Source organism: Delphinus delphis, chromosome 13, assembly GCF_949987515.2.
Source record: "Delphinus delphis chromosome 13, mDelDel1.2, whole genome shotgun sequence".
NCBI classification, from domain to species: domain Eukaryota; kingdom Metazoa; phylum Chordata; class Mammalia; order Artiodactyla; family Delphinidae; genus Delphinus; species Delphinus delphis.
In genome coordinates this window covers 14,985,735-15,006,842 of record NC_082695.1, presented here as the reverse complement: position 1 = coordinate 15,006,842, position 21,108 = coordinate 14,985,735, and the positions used below count along the sequence as shown (strand labels likewise).

General features: G+C 50.2%; 1 protein-coding gene across 4 annotated transcripts in view; it reads right to left on the bottom strand.

Annotated features, from left to right (window-relative positions):
- Positions 1-20,703, bottom strand: part of TPCN1 (two pore segment channel 1) — a 64,350-nt gene extending 43,647 nt beyond the window's left edge. For 2 of the 4 annotated variants that reach the window (XR_009521680.1, XM_060028143.1), the window contains exons 1-2: positions 20,564-20,703; positions 17,866-18,102 (exon numbers count right to left, since the gene is read on the bottom strand). Coding sequence is in view for 2 of the 4 variants with exons in the window: in XM_060028143.1 (XP_059884126.1) it covers positions 17,866-17,977 (112 nt within the window). In the remaining 2 variants the exon portion in view is untranslated. Of the gene's footprint in view, positions 1-17,865; positions 18,103-20,563 lie in introns of those variants that run through there. The other 2 variants (XM_060028144.1, XM_060028145.1) reach the window with 2 other exon arrangements.
- Between the last annotated feature and the right edge of the window lie 405 nt (positions 20,704-21,108).

Sequence of the window (21,108 nt, the reverse complement as noted above, 5' to 3'; positions counted from 1 at the left end):
GCAAGAGGTTGCTTTGGATAGAAGGCATATGAGCTCCTCGTGGGAGGTAGTTCTGATCGGAAAGACTGCAAGGCAGTGACTGTTCTTGGGCAGGTTTATACTGAGGACCCCACCCCATTCAATCCTCCCTCCTTTTCATTCTCATTCTCTTACACATACACAACCTTATGCGTTCACACACACACACATCCCGCACATCCTCTTCAAGACAAAACGTAGCCCTGAACACCCAAGTTCGCTCCCAGCTGTGCCCCTCCCAGCCCTTGGTTCACGACCTTGATCCCCAGAGCCTCAGTTTCTTCATCCATTAACCGGGACTGGTGCCAACTGTGCACCTGGACATCTGAGAAACAAATGCGAGTACCCACAAAGCACTTGGAGCCCTCCGGACACCAGTGCCCACCAGAATGACAACGAGCAATCAACCGTTTGCCAGTTGTCGCTGAGAGCCCCACTCCATGGGAAAAGGCTTGAAGGGGAGGAACACAAACCAGAGGGACGCTGATGAGTTTTCCAGGCACGGCGTCGCCGCCCTGCTTCTGTGCCGGCTGTAGCTCTTTAAAGGCCCCCAGATAAAAATCAGGCAAAAGCCACTACCCCGAAAGAAAGCAGAACGCACGTTTCCTTCTGCTCGAGACTTCTCTGCTGACGACTGACTGCACGATGGCCTGGGAGGTAGACCCGCGTCATCAACGCACGTTAGGAGAGGCTGTAAACCCAGGCAGAACTCCGGGCAAATAGACTAACCTCCACAAAGGCGAGAGCTGGCGTGCAGCCCTCCCAGTTGAATCGCTGGCCTCAAGCCCAAAACCTGTCCTTCCAAAGGCTTAAGCCAGAGGAGGAAAGGAAAGATGAAAGGCTCACCCAGGCCGGTACTGGGTCAAGCACTGTTCTAGAAGGAGCCCTGGTTTGGAACTAGCCTGGATAACGCCCTGCGCCACCTCCAACTCTGTTTCTGGCCAGCTGACAGGGACCTACGTGGCCAAATCCAGAGGGATTCCCTGCAGATACACAAGGCCAGCCATGGAAGGGACTTGAACTGGGTAGCAAGTTGAGAGCAGCAGCTATAAACAGAGATGTACAGAAAGTCGGGAGGGGTGAAGATCAGAAACAACAGACTCTTGGGAGGGGCCTGGAAAATAAGCATCTCTTGGTAATTTAGAGTAGCAACTGCTGTCCCAGGGGCCCACCCTCAAACTGGCCACGCAGGGAACTCACACCCTGAGGTTGCAAATGTGACCTTGAGAGCAAGTCTCTAGTCTTAATAAATCATGCGGTTATTTGGGGGAGAAAAGGGGAGGGGCAAGTTTTTAAAAGGCTGACCTTCTAGATGCAAACAAATACGGTTTCATTTGAGGAGACATTTCCTCAGCACCTACTGTATACCAGGCATTGAGTTAGGTGTTGGATTTGAAAACGTAAAACCATGAACTTTGCCCTCACGGAGTTCACGATCAGGAGGCAGGAGAAGGGATGTGATTCTGGTGCATTAAAGGCACTTGTTGGTTACAACAGCCGAGAAAAGGATGTGATGACAATGACCGTCCACGGGGGCTGGAGAAAAGAGGCAGAGAGGGATTCAGGGGCGATATCCGTGCTGGCTTTGAAAGGAGGAGGGATGAAAAGGTGTTCAAAAGGGGGATGGGGATGGGGTGAGGGGTACATTCCAGAAACAGGAAGGTCATGCATAAAGCACAGAGAAGCAAATAGCAGGGGATGTCTGGGAAACTGCAGAGGGTTCGGTAATTCTGAAGCCAGAGATAAGGCTGATGTGTGGGAATGAGAACAAGAATAACAGCTCACACTCAGTGCTTTACGTTTGTTAATTCTTTTAAGTATAAAAAGCCCCATGAACTAGAGACTATTAATATCTTCAGTTTCCAGAAGGGGAAATTAAGGCCCAGAGAGGCTAAGTGATTTGCCCAAGGTCACAGAGCAAGAAAGGGGCCAGGCTGGGGTTTGAGCCCAGCAGCCTGACTCTTTTGTGAGGCAGGAGCAGCAGGTGGGCTGTAAGCCATGTTAAGGAGACTGGACTTGAGCTGCTGGGTTTTACCAGCAGAGCAGTTGTACCAGGTGTGCCAATCGGAAAAACACAGGCCGGGAGGGCATTCTCAGTTATACTGTAATCCCATCTACATTCTGCACAGGCAAAAGGGCAAGGTCCTTTCCCCGGAGAAGCCATGGTGAGCTCGTGTTTACAGAGCAGTTAACTTGCCAGGAGCCGCTGGGGTCACCTGCACTGATTGTCCTGACCACCCTGCACGTGAAGAACCATGTCTTGCCACTGCTACACAATCCACCACCACCCTCCGCCAAGGCAAAGAGAGAAGAAGGGGTTTGCCAGATGCTGGCAGATAATTTCTTGGTGAGGCTGGAAATGATTTCCATCTTCTTTAGTCTGTGAATTTCAAGGCTTGACTTGGAATTGTAGTTCCTGCTCCCGGGCCCCTGGGTTTTTTATGAAACAAAAGGCTTTTATTCCCACTAATAACTCATCACAAAGTATTTATTGAGCACCTACCACGCGCAAAAGTGCATCGGATGCTTTGAGAAAACATTTGTAAACACTACAACCATCTCCAAGGCCTACTTTGCGCGCGCGCACACACACACACACACACACACACACAGAAAAACATGCCAACTCCACTCTGTTTACCCAGTAAAGAGGGCAGCACCTGTGCGAACATCTGTCCTGTATTCACTTGGAAGCACTGGAGATGCTAATTGTGAAACGCACAGGGATGGGGATGGAAGCAGCACAACAGCAAATGGAGACAAAGGCATTTTTCACTGCACGCTGGCGCTCCCTGGGCCTCTGCAGCGGGTCAGCGGATAAGTGGTGCTCAGGGGAACAAGTCTGGCCATGAGACTCGTTCTCCACGTGGCTACTGATCAGAGGTCTGCTCTAGCCCCTACCTGGGAGCGCCTGGGGGGCTGACTGGACCCGGCTCCCATGAACACTGGCCACAGCCCAGCATCTGGGTCTCCTGTGAGCTGGTGGCTATACTCAGAAGAGCGGCAACAAGGGGTAAGACGGCCGGGAGGCACAGGCGCCTTGGGGGAGTGACATGTCAGGAGGAAGTCTACAACCCGCAGAGAGTTTGATGGCCTGGGCACGCCACTTCTCCAGGACCCAGGCTGGCCTGGTGGGTGCTGCTCCCAGGGGAGCCGGCAGGGCCTGAGAGCCTGTGCAGTCAGTGGCCGGGCACTGGGCTCGGCCTCCTCTTCCTCCTCCTCGGTTCCCTTTCTGTCGAGTGGGGAAGAGAGTGCATCGTGAATAAAGAAAAATGCAATGGAAACCAAAAAGCCATCCTAAAGAGTGGGCAGGAGGTGGGGCTACTTCAGTTGAATTGTCTCTGCAGTGCACCTGGACGGTCAAGGAAATTAACATATGGTTCCCCCATTCGCCACCACGGGATCCCTAAGAAAATCCAAAACCCAATTAACATTCCTTAAGAGGAAGGATTTAATAAAAGGAAGGGCAAGCGCAAGTCCTCAACGCGGAGTCCTTAGATTACCTACTCAGAGGCTCTAGAAAGGGCATCATCGCTACTTTGTTGAAAATGAAACCCTGATACTTTACTATTAGTTAGAGTTTCCACCTACTGAGGTGGTACCGGGAGATGTTATATGGAATTTCCCATTTAATCTTTATGTCAACCCTGAATGGAGATGTTCTTCTCCCCGTTTTACAGCTGAAGAAAGTGAAACTCAGGGAGAAACCGAAGCTTAGCTCCTCCTTTAAGTTTGCACAGCTGCTGAGAGATGACACTAGAAATTCAACCCCATCCTTTGCTACAGACCAAGAGACTCTGAAGAAATGTCAGAACACACTACATCAGCAGCACGTACGATCACTCTCCCGACACACACACATGTCTAACAACCTGAGGATTCTCCCAAGCTATCCCCGTCTCCAGACTTGGGAGCCCCTGCCCACCCCGGGACAGTGTCCGAGCTCCAAAAGGGAACAGCACAAAACACGCAGCAAAAGCAAACAGCTCAACTGGTCTGAAGGCTGAGCAGGCTCTGCAACTGAGAAAGTCTGAGCCCCATCGAGGTGGCCAGACAGGGTCCAGGGTGCGCAGGAAAAACTGCCATTCACAACGAAAAGGCAGGCCAGCCAAGTGCGAGCAGCCGAGCCGGCATGAAGAGGGGACCCTGGGGTGTCGCAGAGGAAAGGCATCATGCTCGTCGACGCTCACCCACAAGGGAAAGCCGACGCAGCCGGCAGCCTGGAGTGGCTCCAAGCCATGAGCCAGCGCTGAGCACAGTCACTCTGCCCGAGCTGATTTCCAGCAAGAGCTCAGAGAATAAGAAAAAGCAAATAAATAAAATCCCAGTCTAACAAAAAGAGAGATTAACAAGAGGGAGAGGTGGCCTACGAGGGGTGGGGTGGTGGAGGGGCGAGCTCAGAGGTGAGGGAAGGTGGGACCACACCACCCCGGGGCTGACATGGCAATCATGAGACGTGTGCACCCCGGAGAACTCCGAAAGCAGAGACCAAAGACATCCCCAAAGTAGGCTGCTCCTAGGGCAAGCAGGGGCCAGGCCCCGCCCGGCCTAGTTCTGACCTGATCACACATGAATGAGTCTCCTGGTCACGCCAGATGGTTCCAGGGGCTGGGTAAGCTGTGACAAACAGAGTCACTTGGGATCCTGGGTGTTTTGGGAACCTAGTGACTCACTCCCAGATATGTTACTTCATGGGAGTCTGTTATTAAGTGCCCTGGGTATGTGCAGAGAAGACATGGTCCATGACTTTGCAAAAACTTGTGCTCCCAGAAACAGGCACATCAGGACCCAAAACAATAGCACCTACTCAGGCACAAAGCAAACCCTGATTCAGTATGTGAGACATGAATCAAACCTGTCACATGCAGGTGCTAGGGAGCAAGTGGGCCTCCCGCGCAGTGTATTCAGAGGATGCGAAGGTGTAGAAGTGCAGCCACTACCCCAACCGGTTAGGGGCGGTTAGGGAAGCCTCCATGGAAACAGTACAAGATCTTCGGCTGAAGAAATATGGAGTGGGGATAGATCAGAAGCAAGAGACAGCAGCCAGGGGAAGGTTTGGTAGTGAAAGTGGTTCAAATGAAAAAAATGTGAGATTATGTGACTGTTAAATAAACGAGATGATAGGGGACCTCCCCTGGCAGTCCAGCGGTTAAGGCTCCATGCTCCCAATGCAGGGGGCACGGGTTCGATCCCTGGTCGGGGAACTAAGATCTCGCACGCCGCGTGGCACAGCCAATAAATAAATAAATAAATGAGATGGTATGAACAGCCCTACGTTTAAGACTTTTGCTTATTGGTTCTAATTTCTGGGAGGGGTAGTGCAAGAATGAAGGCCCGTCAGCCAGGGGTATAACTGAGGTGGAATTTCTCATGGCCTGGAAAGTGCTGGGGCCACTGCCACGTGGATGGGGGCCAGGTTGGGAAGGTGGATCAGAGGACTTAGCATTCAAGGTCTTCATTTTCATTTGATCCAAGAACTTGGCCTAACCCTCACCAAGTGAATGGGTCTGAGTTTATGGTTTCCTTATCTATACTTCCTTATCTATACTCTGAAGTTAATGAAAGTTTCAAAGCCACTAGAGCTTGGATGGAGAAATGTTCCCTCTGGGCAAGGCCTGAAAACAGAGGTGGCAGGTCTGTGATCCGAGAGCAAGAGGGACCCACAAACCTGCCTTCCCCAGGGGTGTGCTAGGCACACAGCAGCCCACCAACACTGATGACAAACGAGGCCCACGGCTCCACTGTCTGCCTGTGCAGGTCACTTCCCTCCCCACCCATCGAATTGCACATCTGAAAAATGGGCATAAATACTGTTAGTTCACAAGAGCTCATAGGAGCGACCGCTTATGTTAACATTACTGTACACAGTGTTTCCAGCTGCAATCAGTTGTAATAGTGCTTGCTGCCTCCAGTGAGAGAACAGCAAGAATGGCTCTGGGGAAGACTTCTACTTTAAGGTAGCAGAAAGGATGCTCTGATTTGTAGCTCCTGGATTCACTGTTGGGCCAGGGTGCAGGGGTGGAGCCCACAGAGCACTCATGGGAGATATTTGCTAGTGTTGTTCCAAAGGCAGGCTGAAGTCACCAAATGTTCACCTGGGAGACTCCCCAAACATAACTGAGTCTTCCAGGGAAAAACAAAGCCCCTAAATCACGCCTTTAAAAAAAAAAAAAAAAGATGCTGCTACCGTATCATGCGCTTGCTTGTGCTATAGCTAAAATACACAGGGAAAGAGATCTAAAAAAAATATTTTTAGGGCTTCCCTGGTGGCGCAGTGGTTGAGAGTCCGCCTGCCGATGCAGGGGACACGGGTTCGTGCCCCGGTCCAGGAAGATCCCACATGCCGCAGAGCAGCTGGGCCCGTGAGCCATGGCCGCTGAGCCTGCGCGTCCGGAGCCTGTGCTCCACAATGGGAGAGGCCACAACAGTGAGAGGCCCGTGTACCCCCCCCCAAAAAAAATATATATATATATATTTTTTTTAATTTGTCATCCAAACACCCCAGTTGTAATCCAAAATGACAATTCCTCAGTCCACGGAGGGCGGTTATGAGAACAGAATTCAACCCTCCTTTTCTCCACTGAATGGAAATACCAGCTATCCAGGAATTATCATGAAAGAGGATAGAGAGAGTTAGATCTACGCTTCCTGGCTGAGCAGACTGAGAACTTCCGGATCAACTCTCTAGCAGGATGGACTGTTTAGAGGGCTGTGTCAGGGCACTGGAACAAAGCAGAAACTTACCTGCTGGATACCTGCTGGATACAGAAACTTACCTGCCTTTTTAACTCAGGAGAATAGGTCCTTTCTGATCCTAAGAGCTTGGCAGCAGAGCATATTCATTCCAATCTCTGCTTTTCTTTCACTAATTACTTTCTCCTTGCCAGATACAGCTCCTGACGTTACTAATCTGAGACACGCCCTCCTACACATGTATCCCAAGCCAGGCGAACTCATGAAAGGACTCACGGGTCCCATATTGTCCAGATGTTTCCTGAGTGCCTACAGTGAGGCAAGAACTGCACTGAACTTCAAGAGACAGAAAGAAAGAGAGAAAGATGCCCAGTCTGGGACTTCCCTGGTGGCGCAGTGGTTGAGAATCCGCCTGCCAATGCAGGGGACATGGGTTCGATCCCTGGTCCAGAAAGATCCCACGTGCCGCGGAGCAACTAAGCCCATGCGCCTCAAGTACTGAGCCTGCGCTCTAGAGCCCGCAAGCCACAACTACTGAGCCTGTGTGCCGCAGCTACTGAAGCCTGCGTGCCTAGAGCCCGTGCTCTGCAACAAGAGAAGCCACCACAATAAGAAGTCCGCGCACAGCAACTAGAGAAAGCCCGTGCGCAGCAACGAAGACCCCATGTAGCCAAAAAAAAAAAAAAACACTCCACCTGCCCATAGGCTGATCTGCTCTCTCAGTTGAGCCTTCATTGTCCTTTGTGCTCTCAACTCCTGCCACTGTGCCGTCCTATCAGAATTTACTGCCAGGGCTACAAACTCAAATGCCTGCAGGCACCAGGCAGGTAGCAAACGTGGGAAGCTGGGGTGTGTGAGACGGCAGGTGCTGAGCCCTCACGCTGTGAACAAGCATAATACCTGCTTAAATACCATTCAGGCCGAACAAAACAAGTCCCATCATGTGCCTAGGCCACCCCCTGCCACCTGGTCTTGCCACCCATTTCCAACCACTCTTTGCAGGGCAGCCCGAGTGAATTTGCAGACGCTCCCCTGAAATGTGACCATGTCACTCCCCTGCTTAAAGCACTCTGGGACTCCTGCATCACCCCCAAGGTGAAGTTCCACTCCTCAGCACGGCCCTGGAGGCAGAGAGACCCCCCAAGATCTGGATCCAATCTCTCCTCCCCGCCCACCAGTCAAAGCGCCAACCACACCCACCCGTCCACTCCAACTCCTCTACACCTCTGCTCCCCTGCTCCTTTCCTTGAGATGGTCTTTCACGTCCAGCTTCCACTTCCTGCTTCCTGTTCATCTGCTCTTTAAAAACTGAGCACAATAAAGCTTAACCTATCTCTCTAAAGCCTTTACTGATGAGCTCCCTCCCCAAATCAAGCAGACTGACTCCATCTCCTGCCCCAGTATTTCACCTCCTTGGGAAAGCGCTTCCACCTCCCCTGCCCATCCTTCCTCTCTCCTCCTCTAAATCCGCCCACGGTTACAATAAAAGCCACAAAAGTAGCACGTCATATACTCGTCTGTCTTATTGCCAACCAGACCATAAATCCTTCACGAGCCATAACTAGATCTGCTACGTTTCTGTGACCTCCGCAACAGCGGTTCTAAGCTCTGAAGAAATCCATGCCTGCCAGTTGAAAAACTCTTAGCTTTTCAGTTGACAAGATGACAACGATTCAAGAAAAAAAAAGAATTAGAAGACGACTAGCTATTAAACTATTAATTATTTTTAAACTTCTAATGCCCACTTGAATCTTTATCACACATCTCAAAGTCAAAGCCACAAAAAAAAAATAAAAGAGTCCCATGATCAAATAGCTAAGAAAAGAGAAGAGGGACTTCCCTGGTGGTCCAGTGGTAAAGAATCCGCCTGCCAATGCAGGGGACGCAGGTTCGATCCCTGGTCAGGGAACTGGGATCCCACATGCCACAGGGCAACTACGCCCGCGCGCGCCACAACTACGGAGCTTGCACGCCTCAATGAGAGAGCCTGCGTGTTGCAACGAAGAGCCCACATGCCGCAACTAAGACCCAACACAGCAATAAATAAATAAATAATAAAATAAATCTTTAAAAAAAGAGAGAAGACAGTTGTAAAGTTGGATGCAGACAAGAAAGAAGGAGCAAAGGGCACTCCCACACGGAGAGTATCAGGTGAACTGCAACCCAGAGGAAGCAAGGAATAAACAGAAAAGAAAGATGAAGGGGATCCCGGGAGATGCACCCACCTGCTCTGTCCTCCCACCTCACCTGCCTGGCCTGGCTCTACCAGGGATCGAACCCGCGCCCCCTGTGGTGGAAGCGCGGAGTCTTAACCCACTGGACCACCAGGGAAGTCCCGAAATCCGGTCTTTCTTTAGGTGAAGCACACAGAGGCAGAGAAAAGTTTTCCCCCAGCCAGCTCCGAATCTCACGGAACGGCGTCCAATGGTGAAGAACCTCTCCGAGGCCACGGAGAGCACATCCGTTGGTTCTGTATTGTTTCCTTATTTTGAAGGAGTTCGTTCCGAACAGAAAACAAAGGCTGAACAGGTAGGTTCTATGTCGTAAAGTAGCAGCCGCTGACTAGATTTTACTCAGCTGGCTGTTTGGGAAATGTGAAACGGTTGCTGATATGTAAAAGTCAGAAGGCTTCCGATGAAAAGCGTAGGTTTTGATTTCTCTGGAAACACTGGAAAATGTAGTCACAAGCAGCCCATGAGCCCACATGGTAACGAATGGCCAGAGGGAAGTAGCAGCCAGCCCACCAGACAGCACGTGCGCTCCCCAGCGTGTCCCCGGCCCACCCGGGCCCAGGGCAGCCACGTGCTCAGGCACTTCCTACAAGGTCACTTCAGCTGAACCACAGCCTCTCAAGTGCTTTGAGCAGAGAGAGAGCCATATGTTTTTATGAGTAGATAAGTACCTCCAACAAAAAGCAAACACAGCAGAGGGGGTCACCAGTGCAAAAGGCAACCCAAGCACTGATGGCCTGAATCAGTTCTCCTGTCCAGGGACACCCTCGAGGCAAGTGATGATAGGGGGTCACCTGCCCCTGGGAACCAGTGACCTTGGGGGATGGCCCTCCTCGGCCACCCCAGCTGGCCTTTTGAGTCTCGTGCCCTGCTCCAAGGCCGGCCCTCCTTTGCCCTTCCTTTCCCAAATCTTGACTCCTGTGAGTTCCCATTTTCAGCCCAAACTGTCTTGTTCCAGCCACAATGATGTGAAGTTTAGCCAAATGCCTGTGCGTTGGAAAAGGGCGTACGCTGAGGGGAAAGCTGCATGAAGTCATGGCTGTCCTTTGCGGTCTGTTGTTTTTTCACTTGCCCATCTTTTCTAGTTTCTCAGTGATGACCCGATACCACCTGTACAATGAAACCCCCGTAAGTTTTGCTGTTTTTATAACACGGAAGGGAGTTCCAGGTATGGAGCCCCAATTGAGAGTAACATGCCTTGCAGGAAATAAAAGTTTAACTGAAAAAAAAAAAAAAAAGATGAAGGTATAGATATCATAGAAACCAACTTCCTTTTGGAAAAGAAACTCTGGCCTAAAGTTCTACCTCTTTCACAAAGCTTTGCTTCCCGGCGTGCAGCACATCAGCTCAGAATCAGAGTTCCCGAATCAGAAGACCTGGGTTCCAATGCTGCAGCCGACACTTCCTGGCTGTGTGACCCTGGGTAAGTTTCAACCTCTCAGAGTGTCAGTTTCCTCTTCCGTCAGATGCAGATGCTGAACCGACCGCACAGATCTGCTGGGAGGACCCAATGACTGAGATGGCACATGTAAAGTGCTTTCAGACGCTGCCTGGCACGTGATAGGGGCTCAATACCCATGAGCCACTATTATTATTTTATTTATTTATTTGTTTTGGCTGCACTGGGCCTTCGCTGCTGCGCGCAGACTTTCTCTAGTTGCGGCGAGCGGGGGCTACTCTTGGTTGCGGTGCGTGGGCTTCTCATTGCGGGGGCTCTCTTATTGTAGAGCACGGGCTCTAGGCACCCAGGCTTCAGCAGTTGTGGCCCCCAGGCTCTAGAGCGCAGGCTCAGTAGTTGTGGTGCATGGGCTTAGTTGCTCCACGGCATGTGGGAATCTTCCCGGACCAGGGATCAAACCCGTGTTCCCTGCATTGGCAGGCGGATTCTTAACCACTGCACCACCAGGGAAGTCCCGAGCCATTATTTTTATTGTGAATGACCTTACTCAGCTTGGACTGATGAGGAGAAAAGGGAGAGAGTCAGGAAATGTCCAAATCAGGGAAGTCACCCAGCAAAGGGAGTCCTATGGACTCCCTGAGCATGAAGGTGGGATGGGGATGGTCCTGGGACCGATGTCCCTCCTGAGGGCTTGATCGCTTTGTGCCTCCTCTGGGTTTCCTTGCAGGGCCACCGTGCTGTGATTCGCAAGGCAACCCTGGGGGCGGGCACCGCAGCCAGGGGCCGTCAGAGCCCTCCCACGTTCCTTCCCTGACTTGGAGGCTGAGAAGTTGAGTGTTCTGCCTCATGAAGCGCTCCTGGAGCAAATGCGAACTTAGCCCCCATAAGGCGATGGGTAAAGAGCAGTTCAGCAGCCGCTCCAGCCTGCGCCCAGCTGCCACAACTGCCATTTTGTCACGGTAGCTTTCGGCGTGCGGAGGGGAGAGATGGCATTTCATGGCGGGGGGCCTGAGGCAACAGACAGGATCCCCCATGAAGACTCGGAGGATGGAGGCTTCAAGTGTGGGTTACGAGGCTGGAAGCCAGCAGGCCGGATGCTTGCTCATTTGAATTGGTGCCTCCGCCGGCCTGGTGACACAGGCATTCTGCCTTGGCGGGGCCCTAGGAAAGCCAGGGGACCAACTCCCGCGGAGCCAAATGCCCAAGCTCCCTGGGAAGCCGTGAAAATCTAACTGCTGTTCCGGCTCCAGTTGCCATGCTGCTTTTGTTTCCCAGCTTGGCGGGGACCACCTGCTGTGCCAGGAGTGGGCCAGAAAAGGATTCAGACCTCGGCCTGGGTTCAGCACCCCTGCTCATGCACTATGATCTTCCAAAGAAGAAGCCTAGTCTCTGGTCATGACAATAATGCCTAGGACTGGCTGAGCCCTTACCATGGGCATCACACACGTGATCTCACTAAATCCCCACGATAGCTCTACTGGAAGATACTATCATGATCCCACCGTACAGATGACGACGTTGAGGCTTAGAGATGCTAAGTTCCAAACTCAGCTAGGATTGGAAGCCTGCAGCTCGACTCCAGACCCCGAATGCTTAACCATTCCACCACCCAGGGTTATCACAAATGACAAAAGCTACCCAAGTCCTCGGCCTTTATTTATCGTTTGGCAAGTATGCTGGGGAAGCTTGGTCAGAGAAAGAACAACAGACACAGATTTCTGTGACGGAGCACCTACCCTGGGGTTGGTCACCCCTGGGAATACAGCCCCACTGCTCTATCCCAGCTCGTGTTGGCTACACCTGCCCTGAGGCCAACAGCTCTGGCACACCTTGACTAAGACAGGTGCCAGCTGGCTGTGGCTGCAGGAAAACTCTGGAAAAGGAGCCAGGGTGCCTGCCGTGTGTTGGCCCCTGCAAATGGGCAGTGGCCCTCCACCTTGTACTGGGTCTCAGGTTAACTCCTGATGGTACATTAGGCATAGGGGCAAAGGAGGGAGAGGGGGTCCTCTGCTCTATCACCTTAGGCCTTATCCCTGCATGGCCTGTCACCAGAAAGCCATGAACCACCAGCACCAAAGTAGTGCATGAGACAAAGTGCCCTGCTCAAGCCTCAGCCACCGCCTTGCCCACAATCCTTTTACCACCCAGAAAAGGCCGACAGTACAGGCCCATCTTAGGCAGCTGTTGGGTTTGAAGGCAGTGAGAAGGCAAAAGCTGAGTGTGACCAGAAGTCCCCTGGAAAATCCCTTGTATTGCCCACAATATTCAGGCTCTATGGTCTAGAGATGGTCCAGACCGCTGACTGATGCACAATGCAGACAATGGGCTATCTCAAACTGCGCTGTCAAACGCCAACCCCGATGACTATTTTCAAGGCTATTCCTAATTCCATGCTTTAAATACCTTTGCTCATACCTGCCTCCTTTATCAACCTGACACCCCCTGCCTGTGAGTCATTCATTAGCATTTCAGCAGCTACTCTTATAGCCCAGAGATGTCTGAGTCCGGGATAAAATCCATCCTTTCCCATATAAGGAAAAAAAAATCCAAACCCTCCAGTTTCCTTTAGGGATAATTCCCCAGCATTGATCACCCCTAGCATAGGGTCAAAGGGCACAGGCGGCACAGCCAGATTCCTGGGGACCGCACCTAAGGAAAGGGCAGGAGTGTTATGGGCTGAATTGTGTCCCCCCCCTAAAATTTCTATGTTGAAGTCCCAACCCCCAGGGCCTCAGAATGTGACTGTATTCAGAGACAGAGCCTTTAAAGAGGTAATTAGGTAAAATGAAGTCATATGGGTAGCCTTAATCCAATAGGACTGGTATCCTTATAAGAAGAGATTAGGACACAGACTCACAAGCTGAGGACACAGTGAAAAGGCAACTGTCCAAGAGTCAAGGAGAGAGGCCTCAGACAAACCAACCCTGCCGACACCCTGATCTTGGACTTCCAGCCTCCAGAACTGTGAGACAATACATTTCCACTGCTGAAGTACCCCCCCCCGCCCCCTTCTGTGGAATTTTGTCACGGCAGCCCGAGCACACTAAGACAGGGAGCGTGTGGTACATAGCCAGAGGAAGGCACCAGTGACAGCTGCTGGGTCAGGGCGGAGGCCCAGGGTCAATCAAGGCACACACCCTCAGAGAGCTGGCTTAGTTCTCAGTGGCAGTCGTGCCCACACAGCTGCCAATTCTGCTGAAGGCCTCTGTCTACATTCTATTTTCGTTTTTTTAAATTGGAACTTGTAAGTTTTATTTATAAAAATGATAACAGAAACTTTCTTACTTTTTAAAGACTATTATTAAGTACACTGCATTTAGTTTCCTTTAGAGAAATGCTATTTTTCAAGGATTTTGTTTTTATAAAACTTTTTTTCTCTTCCCTTCTGCCTGCATACTGCCAGCGCCTTAACACCTCAAGGGTTTCTATCAGCCACAGACCGGGGGGCAATGATGGCAGCCCCCAGGACAATCAGCTGTGCTGGGAGTGATGAGACTCCAACCACTGGTGAATAGAGGCAGGAGGGGCTGCTGCCCACCTCTGACTGGGCCCTCAGACAGCCCCTCCCATGAGCTAAAAGGCCTCAGAGACCCAACTAGGTTTATTTGGACCATGACTTGTTGAGTGCCTGCATACGGTAGGCATCAAGCTAGGTGATGCACAGATGAATGAACACTTGGGGCCTTGGAGGTGATCAGATGGTTAAACAAGTCATTTCCGCACAGTAAGTAGCCATAATAATGGAAGCCTAGACCAGATACCAAAGCAGAAAAGGGTGAGTAATTAGCCCCATCGGGAATAGGAGGTCCAGTGAAGGCTTCAAAGAGATGGGATTATCAGCAGGATTGTCAAGACAGAACTGAAGCTCATGAGTAAACAAGAGCCTGGGGAAAGCATGCCAGACAGTTACCAGCAAGGCGGAGAGGTTTTAGAATATACCGGGGATTCCGAGAACTAGAATTGTGGGTTGAAGCAGGAAATGGGACTGGTCAGGCAAGAAGGCAGTAGAATACACATGCTGGCTAAGGAGCTTGGCCGTCATCCTGTAAGGGACAGGAAGGTCCTGGGGGTGGCAAGCTGGGGAAGTTACAGGCAGGCCTCAGAGATGCTGTGGGTTCAGTTCCAGACCACTGCGATCAAATGAATATCGCCATAAAGTGAGTCACATGAAGTTTTTGGTTTCCCAGTGCATATAAAAGTTATGTCTATACTATACTGTAGTCTATTAATTGTTCAATAGCATTATGCTAAAAAACAATGCACACACCTTAATGAAAAAATACTTTGTTGCTAAAAAATGCTAACCATGGGACTTCCCTGGTGGCGTAGTGGTTAAGAATCTGCCTGCCAATGCAGGGGACACGGGTTCAGGCCCTCGTCTGGCAAGATCCCACATGCCACGGAGCAACTAAGCCCGTGCGCCACAACTACTGAGCCTGCGCTCTAGAGCCCGCGAGCCACAACTACTGAAGCCCACGTGCCACAACTACTGAAGCCCACGCACGCCTAGAGCCCGTGCTCCGCAACAAGAGAAGCCACTGCAATGAGAAGCCCACGCACCGCAATGAAGAGTAGCCCCCGCTCGCTGCAACTAGAGAAAGCCCACGTGCAGCAACGAAGACCCAACGCAGCCAAAAGTAAATGAATAAAATAAATAAATTTATATTAAAAAAAAAATGCTAACCATCGTCTGAGCCTTCAGTGAATCGTAATCTTTTTGCGAGTAGAGGGTTTGAAATATTGCAAGAATTACCAAAATGTGACACCGAGACAGGAAGTGAGCAAATGCTGTTGGGAAAACTGGTGCTGAGAGACTTGTTTGATGCAGGGTTGCCACAAACCTTCGATTTGTAAAAAACGCAGTATCTGTGAAGTGCAGTAAAACAAGGTACGCCCATACCAGGTCAGATTTGTGTTTTAGACGGACTGCTCCGAGAAGCGGGCATAGGGGACCTTGAGAAGAAAGTCAATGCCAAAATCCAAGCATGAAATAAGAAAGGCCCATACGGAGGAGATGGAGCAGGCAGGCCGCCTCTGAAATCTCTCCTTTCCTCTAAGAGGCACTACTGTTTTTCCTAGCCAGGCTTGGAGGGTTATAGCCATTAGTTCTTAGAGATTTTAGCAAATATCGCAGGAAGAGGATGAGACAGGAAACTGAGGCACTAGGGCACTTCGCAGAAAGCACAGTTTCCCTGGACCCCATCAGTTGTTTATTTTGTTTTTCTTAAACGAACTAAAAATGAGCCACCGACTTCGCCAAGAAATGAATGGCCTTACTAGCGGGCTATCCAAGGTTAGTTTTATTGTCTACTTGGCCTATTTCCCAATCATCAAGTGCCTTCATCGTTTCAAAACCTGATCTTGACGCAGAACTAGGCTGCTCTTCCCACTTTGATCCTTCAGGAGACCTGGACAGCCTGTCATCAACACCGATACTGTGGGAGGACTTAAAAGTGGCACCCACAACAATGATTAGGAGTCCAATTTAGAACCTTGAGCCTGGCTATTTCCAGAATGATCCATACCCTGTGCATATCAACCACCCTCCCTCCAGTCCATTCCCTCATTGGCGATGGACTTAACCGCTCCCCTCACTAGGGGGTATCCTACTCTGAAGCTGAGACAATGTCACATTCATTTACATCCCTTTCCCCAAAGCACCTTACATGGTGGTGTTAGAGGGAAGATCAGAGAGACACTGCTGCTTGCTAGCTGTGTGACCTTGGACAAGTTACTTAACCTCTCTGAGGCTTTGCTTCCCCAGTAAATATGGATAATAACAATAATTCCACCTTAAGGTTATATGATGAGATAATACATGTAAATGCTAAGAACCAGCACTCACACTCATTAAAGGCTTGTGAAGGAGGAAAAGGAGAGGGAGGAGGGGAGGAGGAGGAAAAAGGGAGGAAGAGGAGGGGAAGGAACTCTGGGGTCAGTCCTCGGTTCAAATCTCTGCTCAACCGCTTGCTTGGCTGTGTGACATCAGGCAAGTTCCTTAACCTCTCTGACTCACCGTTTTCTCCTCCGTAAAATAGGGATAATACTGTCTACCTTGCAAAAAGGATCTTAGTTAGGATAACAGGTGAGAAAGAGCCTGAGGGGAGGGGGAAGGGTAAGCTGTGACAAAGCGAGAGAGTGGCATGGACATATATACACTACCAAATGTAAAATAGATAGCTAGTGGGAAGCAGTCACATAGCACAGGGAGATCAGCTCGGTACTTTGTGACCACCGAGAGGGGTGGGATAGGGAGGGTGAGAGGGAGGGAGACGCAAGAGGGAAGAGATATGGGAACATATGTATATGTATAACTGATTCACTTTGTTATAAAGCAGAAACTAACACACCAGTGTAAAGCAGTTATACTCCAATAAAGATGTTAAGAAAAAAAAAGAGCCTGACACTTAGCTTGCCAACTCTAGGGTATTTAAGGAGTGGGCCTGAAATCACAGCCACTGATTTCTTGGTCCTGAATGGCACTTAGGGAAAAATCTGGTCTACTTTCTAATCTTCCTCGATCGCCCAGCTCTGCCACTCTGGATGGGTGAACACGCTAAAGCAAAGAGAAGCCAGTTTAGAGGGAGCCAGGCCTCCCATTGCACCCCCATCCACGGGAACAATGCTGTCCTTCACCACTTCCAAGGGGAGGCTGTTAAGCTTCCTGCAAGCCAACTGTGTTCTCTCTGGACAAAGGAGATGGGAGAGCCAGGCTCATCTTTCCCTGGACCCAAGCAATACCCCTGGCTCAACAGTATGGCTTGTGGGTAGAATTTCCATCTGCTAAGGAGACCCTAAAGCACTAGCCCCTGACATCTTAGGACCCTCCATAAAAGGCAAGTTATTTTAAGCCTCTCTTGGACCCAAGGTCTGAGCAAACGAAGCAAATGGCTTCGGGACAAGAAAGGTTTTTAAGGCCTCTCGTTCTGCCAGAAACACACTTAAAATCTACAAAATTTAAAACTCGCAACCTCGCGGGTTCACTTTGTGCTGCTGGGCTTTGGTTTAGAGGAAGACAAAGCAAAACCCCAAACCCTCAAATCAATGGTTCACGACAAATGCTTGCCGCCTTCCACCCTGACCCGGGCAGTACAAGGACTGAGTGCCAGTGGGGAGAAGCAGTCAACTCCACTTTCCTGCCAAAGATCAGGCAGACAGAGACCAATGTTGAAATCTGTTTCTTTTTTTAACTAGGAATGGGGCAGGGAAGCTAGCCAAGGAGCAGGTTTGCCTGAGGTCCCCACCAAGCATCCATGAACAAAACCAGGGTACCACAGGCGCAAGAGAGGGGAGGCGCTGAGGGAAGCAGGGCAGGCTAGTCCCGGAAAGCACCCCAAAATTGAGGGTGCAGGATTAGGACCCCACAGGATTAGTCTCCCAGTAGTTTCTGTGTCAGAACTTGGGAGTCAAACGTGGGGTCAGGCATTCAGGTACATGCATCTACCAACAGAGCACCAAGCCCACAACTCGCCCCCTGAAACAGAAAAGCTGCACCCCCTCCCCCAGCCCACCCTACCATCTTACTTCTGCTGGGCAGATCCTCTTGGCCCAGGCCGTTGGAGGGAGCTAGTAGGGTGCTGCCACCCTCATCCAAGGTCAGGATGAGGGGAACGTCGTCATCTAAACTCACGGCCATGTTCTCCTCTCCTATAGCCCTCAGGATGTGATGTCCAGAGCTTTAAGTAGTCTCTGCTTCGAGCTCCAGTTCAAAGCCACTGGCCCAGAGGTGCTTCTTAGAAACTCCTCCATCAGTGGCATCTTCTAGGGTTTGGGGGATTAAAAAAAAAAAAAGGACAATTATCAAAATACAACCACTACTGATGAAAATGTTCTGGAATTAGATAGTGGTGATGGGTACATAACCTTACAAATATACTAAAAACCACAGAATGGTACCCTTTAAGATGTAAGATGATGGATCTTATAGTAACGTGAATTATATTTCAATAAAAAAGAGTATTGCAGTATAATAGCACTAAAATTCTGTGCAAGATTAAATACTGAAAAGTTAAGGGTAATTATGTTTGGAGATTGGGATTATGGCTAATATGTTCCCCCTCTACCCTTCTTAACCCTTGTTTGTGTGTGAATTTTCAGAGGTTTCAAAGACTTAAAAATATATATACATATTCAACCATTCAAACAATAGTAGTTAATACTCAGTGAGCGCTTACTATATGCTGGGGCTCTTCTAGCAATTTTTAAGTAAAGCTGATTGAAACTTCGTAATAGATAAGTAGGATTATTATCCCCCATTACAGAGGGGGGGACTTAAGGCTTAACTTAAAGAAGTTAAGTAATTTACTTGTCCAAGAACCCACAGTTGGAAAGCCAAGCTTTGAACTACACAATCTGACTCCAGACCTGTGCTCCCCGCCAGCATACTACAATTCCTCCATGTCCCAGCCCTGGTATTTAGGCAGCACTTAGCTCCAATGGCCTATAAAGAGTTAGGGTGCCAGGTCATCTAGATTTGCCCATATCATTCTTATTACTCTCCTAGATTTAGGTATTTGGGGAGGAAGGGAAAGAGACTAGAATATTTTTTTAAGTGATGTCCGGAGTCACACAGCAAAAACGCTCATTCTGAACTCCCAATTCAAAACGGTCAGAACTAGCCTGTTACAGTTCCTATTTATAAACATTCCCATTTCCGCTGAGGAGGACCAAAAGAAAAGCAAACACTCAGCAGATCTAACAGCAGAACTTTGAACTTGAAAACAACAGCAGGTTCCTTCCTCAAACTGCTGTATTCTGGTCTCGATCAAGTTTGCCTCCAAACTAACCCACTGAATGGCAACCCATCAATTTACTTCCTTCACGAATCACCAGGACAATCCAGGGCAGGCCCCTGTGCGTCAGTACCTTCTTAAAATTAGGCAGTAAAAGTGAGCACCATTCTTTGCTGCTAAGCCTGTAGCGGTCTGCCCAGTAAACTTCCTGCGAGATTTTTTTTTTTAAGTTTCCTCCAGATCTGGGGATTAATTTCACTTTTAAATCTCAGTAGTGGGAAGACAGAAAAGGAAATTCCAAATGAGATGTTACCATTTGGCTGTCTTAAGCATTATATGTTTTATTTTTTTTCTTTTTGGCTTAACTTTTTATCACAGCTATTTTCAAACACACTCAAACGTAGAGAGAATATATAAATGAACTTCCCTGTGTCGATCACTCAGCTTTGACAATTATTAACATCTTGTCATTCTCTCCCATATTTATTTTGAAGGCTGGAGAGTCTATTAACTTTCTCAACTCATCAAGGAGAGCTTTTTTAATTGTATCATTGTTATCAAAATAGCTACTGTTTTTTATTTTAACTGTATAATATATGACTGGTTGCTTGCAATGCATGCATTAGTTCTGTGGACCTCAGCCGGGGTGATTCCCCTGCGACACACACACATTAGCAATGTATGGAGACATTTCTGATTGTCACAAGTAGGGGGTAATAGTAGGTAGAGGCCAGGGATGCCTGGAAACATCCTACCATACACAGGTGAGACCCACCACAACATAGAAATATGTGGCTTAAAATGTGAATAGTACTGCTGTTAGGAAATCTTACTTAGCTAATGTCCCCACTTCACAGATGAGGAAACCGAGTCTTAGCAGGGTTAACTTAACCTGCTTCTTGTAAATAAACAGCAAGGAAGTGACAGAGTCCAAATTTCAACCCAGGCAGTCTGAATTCAGGGACCCTCCCCACTTAACCATTACCCTTCATCTCTTCCCAGACGGTCCCCTCATCTGAATTCAAACCCATTATTTTACAGAGAGGGAAAAGTGAGGCCCAGAGGAGAGAAGGGAAGCACTTGCCCAGGGTCACAGTGCTTCTCCCTCTGCTGAGGAGCCAGAAGGGAAGGGTCACCCCTAGAGACAGGTCCTAAGGAAAGAGGGCAGGCAGGCTCTTGTGGGGTGGGTCGCCTGAGGGCGCCAGGGAGACAAGCAGACGAGGGAGGAGGGTAACGAAGAGGAGTGCGGGCGCCTGCTCCACGTGCTCGTCCTTGCGCCCCTTCTCCCCGCCCCGGGCTTCCCCGGGGGATCCCTACCTGCGGTCCCCGCAACCAGGGCTGGAGGGAGAGAAAAGCGGCGATGACTTCCCCGCAGGCCTCTTGGCCCTACCTGCCCGCCTCCCACGTTCCAATGCCCTCACGCCGAGCCCCCTGACCCCTGACCCCTGCCCTCTCCATCAGGCCAACCCTCACACCCCCTGAATTCTTACATGCGCCGCCCCAGCAACCCGGACCGCGCGCCGGGGTCCGCACCGCGCAGCCCAGCCCTCCGGCGCCGCCGCCAAAGCCACGAGCCCGGAACTGTTGCAGCTGCAGCAGCCGCCGCAGCCACCGCCACTTCAGCCGCTGCCACCACAGCAGCTGCGCCAGCTCTCCCATCCACCGCCTACTGTCCCTTCCACCCCACCGGCCCCGCCCCATTTTCGCTTCACCGCTGCCTATTGGCTACCTCAGCTGTTATGATGAGCTCTGATTGGTCAAGTCTTACGTCCTTCCCCAGTTCTTGCCTGCTGCTAATGCAGGACTCCCTGCCTCCCTCCTTGAGAAGGGGCGGGACGAATAAGCTCCGCCCCTTTCCCTTCCGTTTCTCCCCGCCTTACTCGGTCAGCCCAACCCAGAGGGAGGCCCGAGTCTTCCAATTGGTGGAGGGTTATAGAGACGGTGCTTCTGATTGGTAAATCCTCAGGAGGTGGAACGAACTGAGCGGAATAAGGAATTTAATGGTGAAAAAGAAAGTCAATCAGACGCTGAGTCC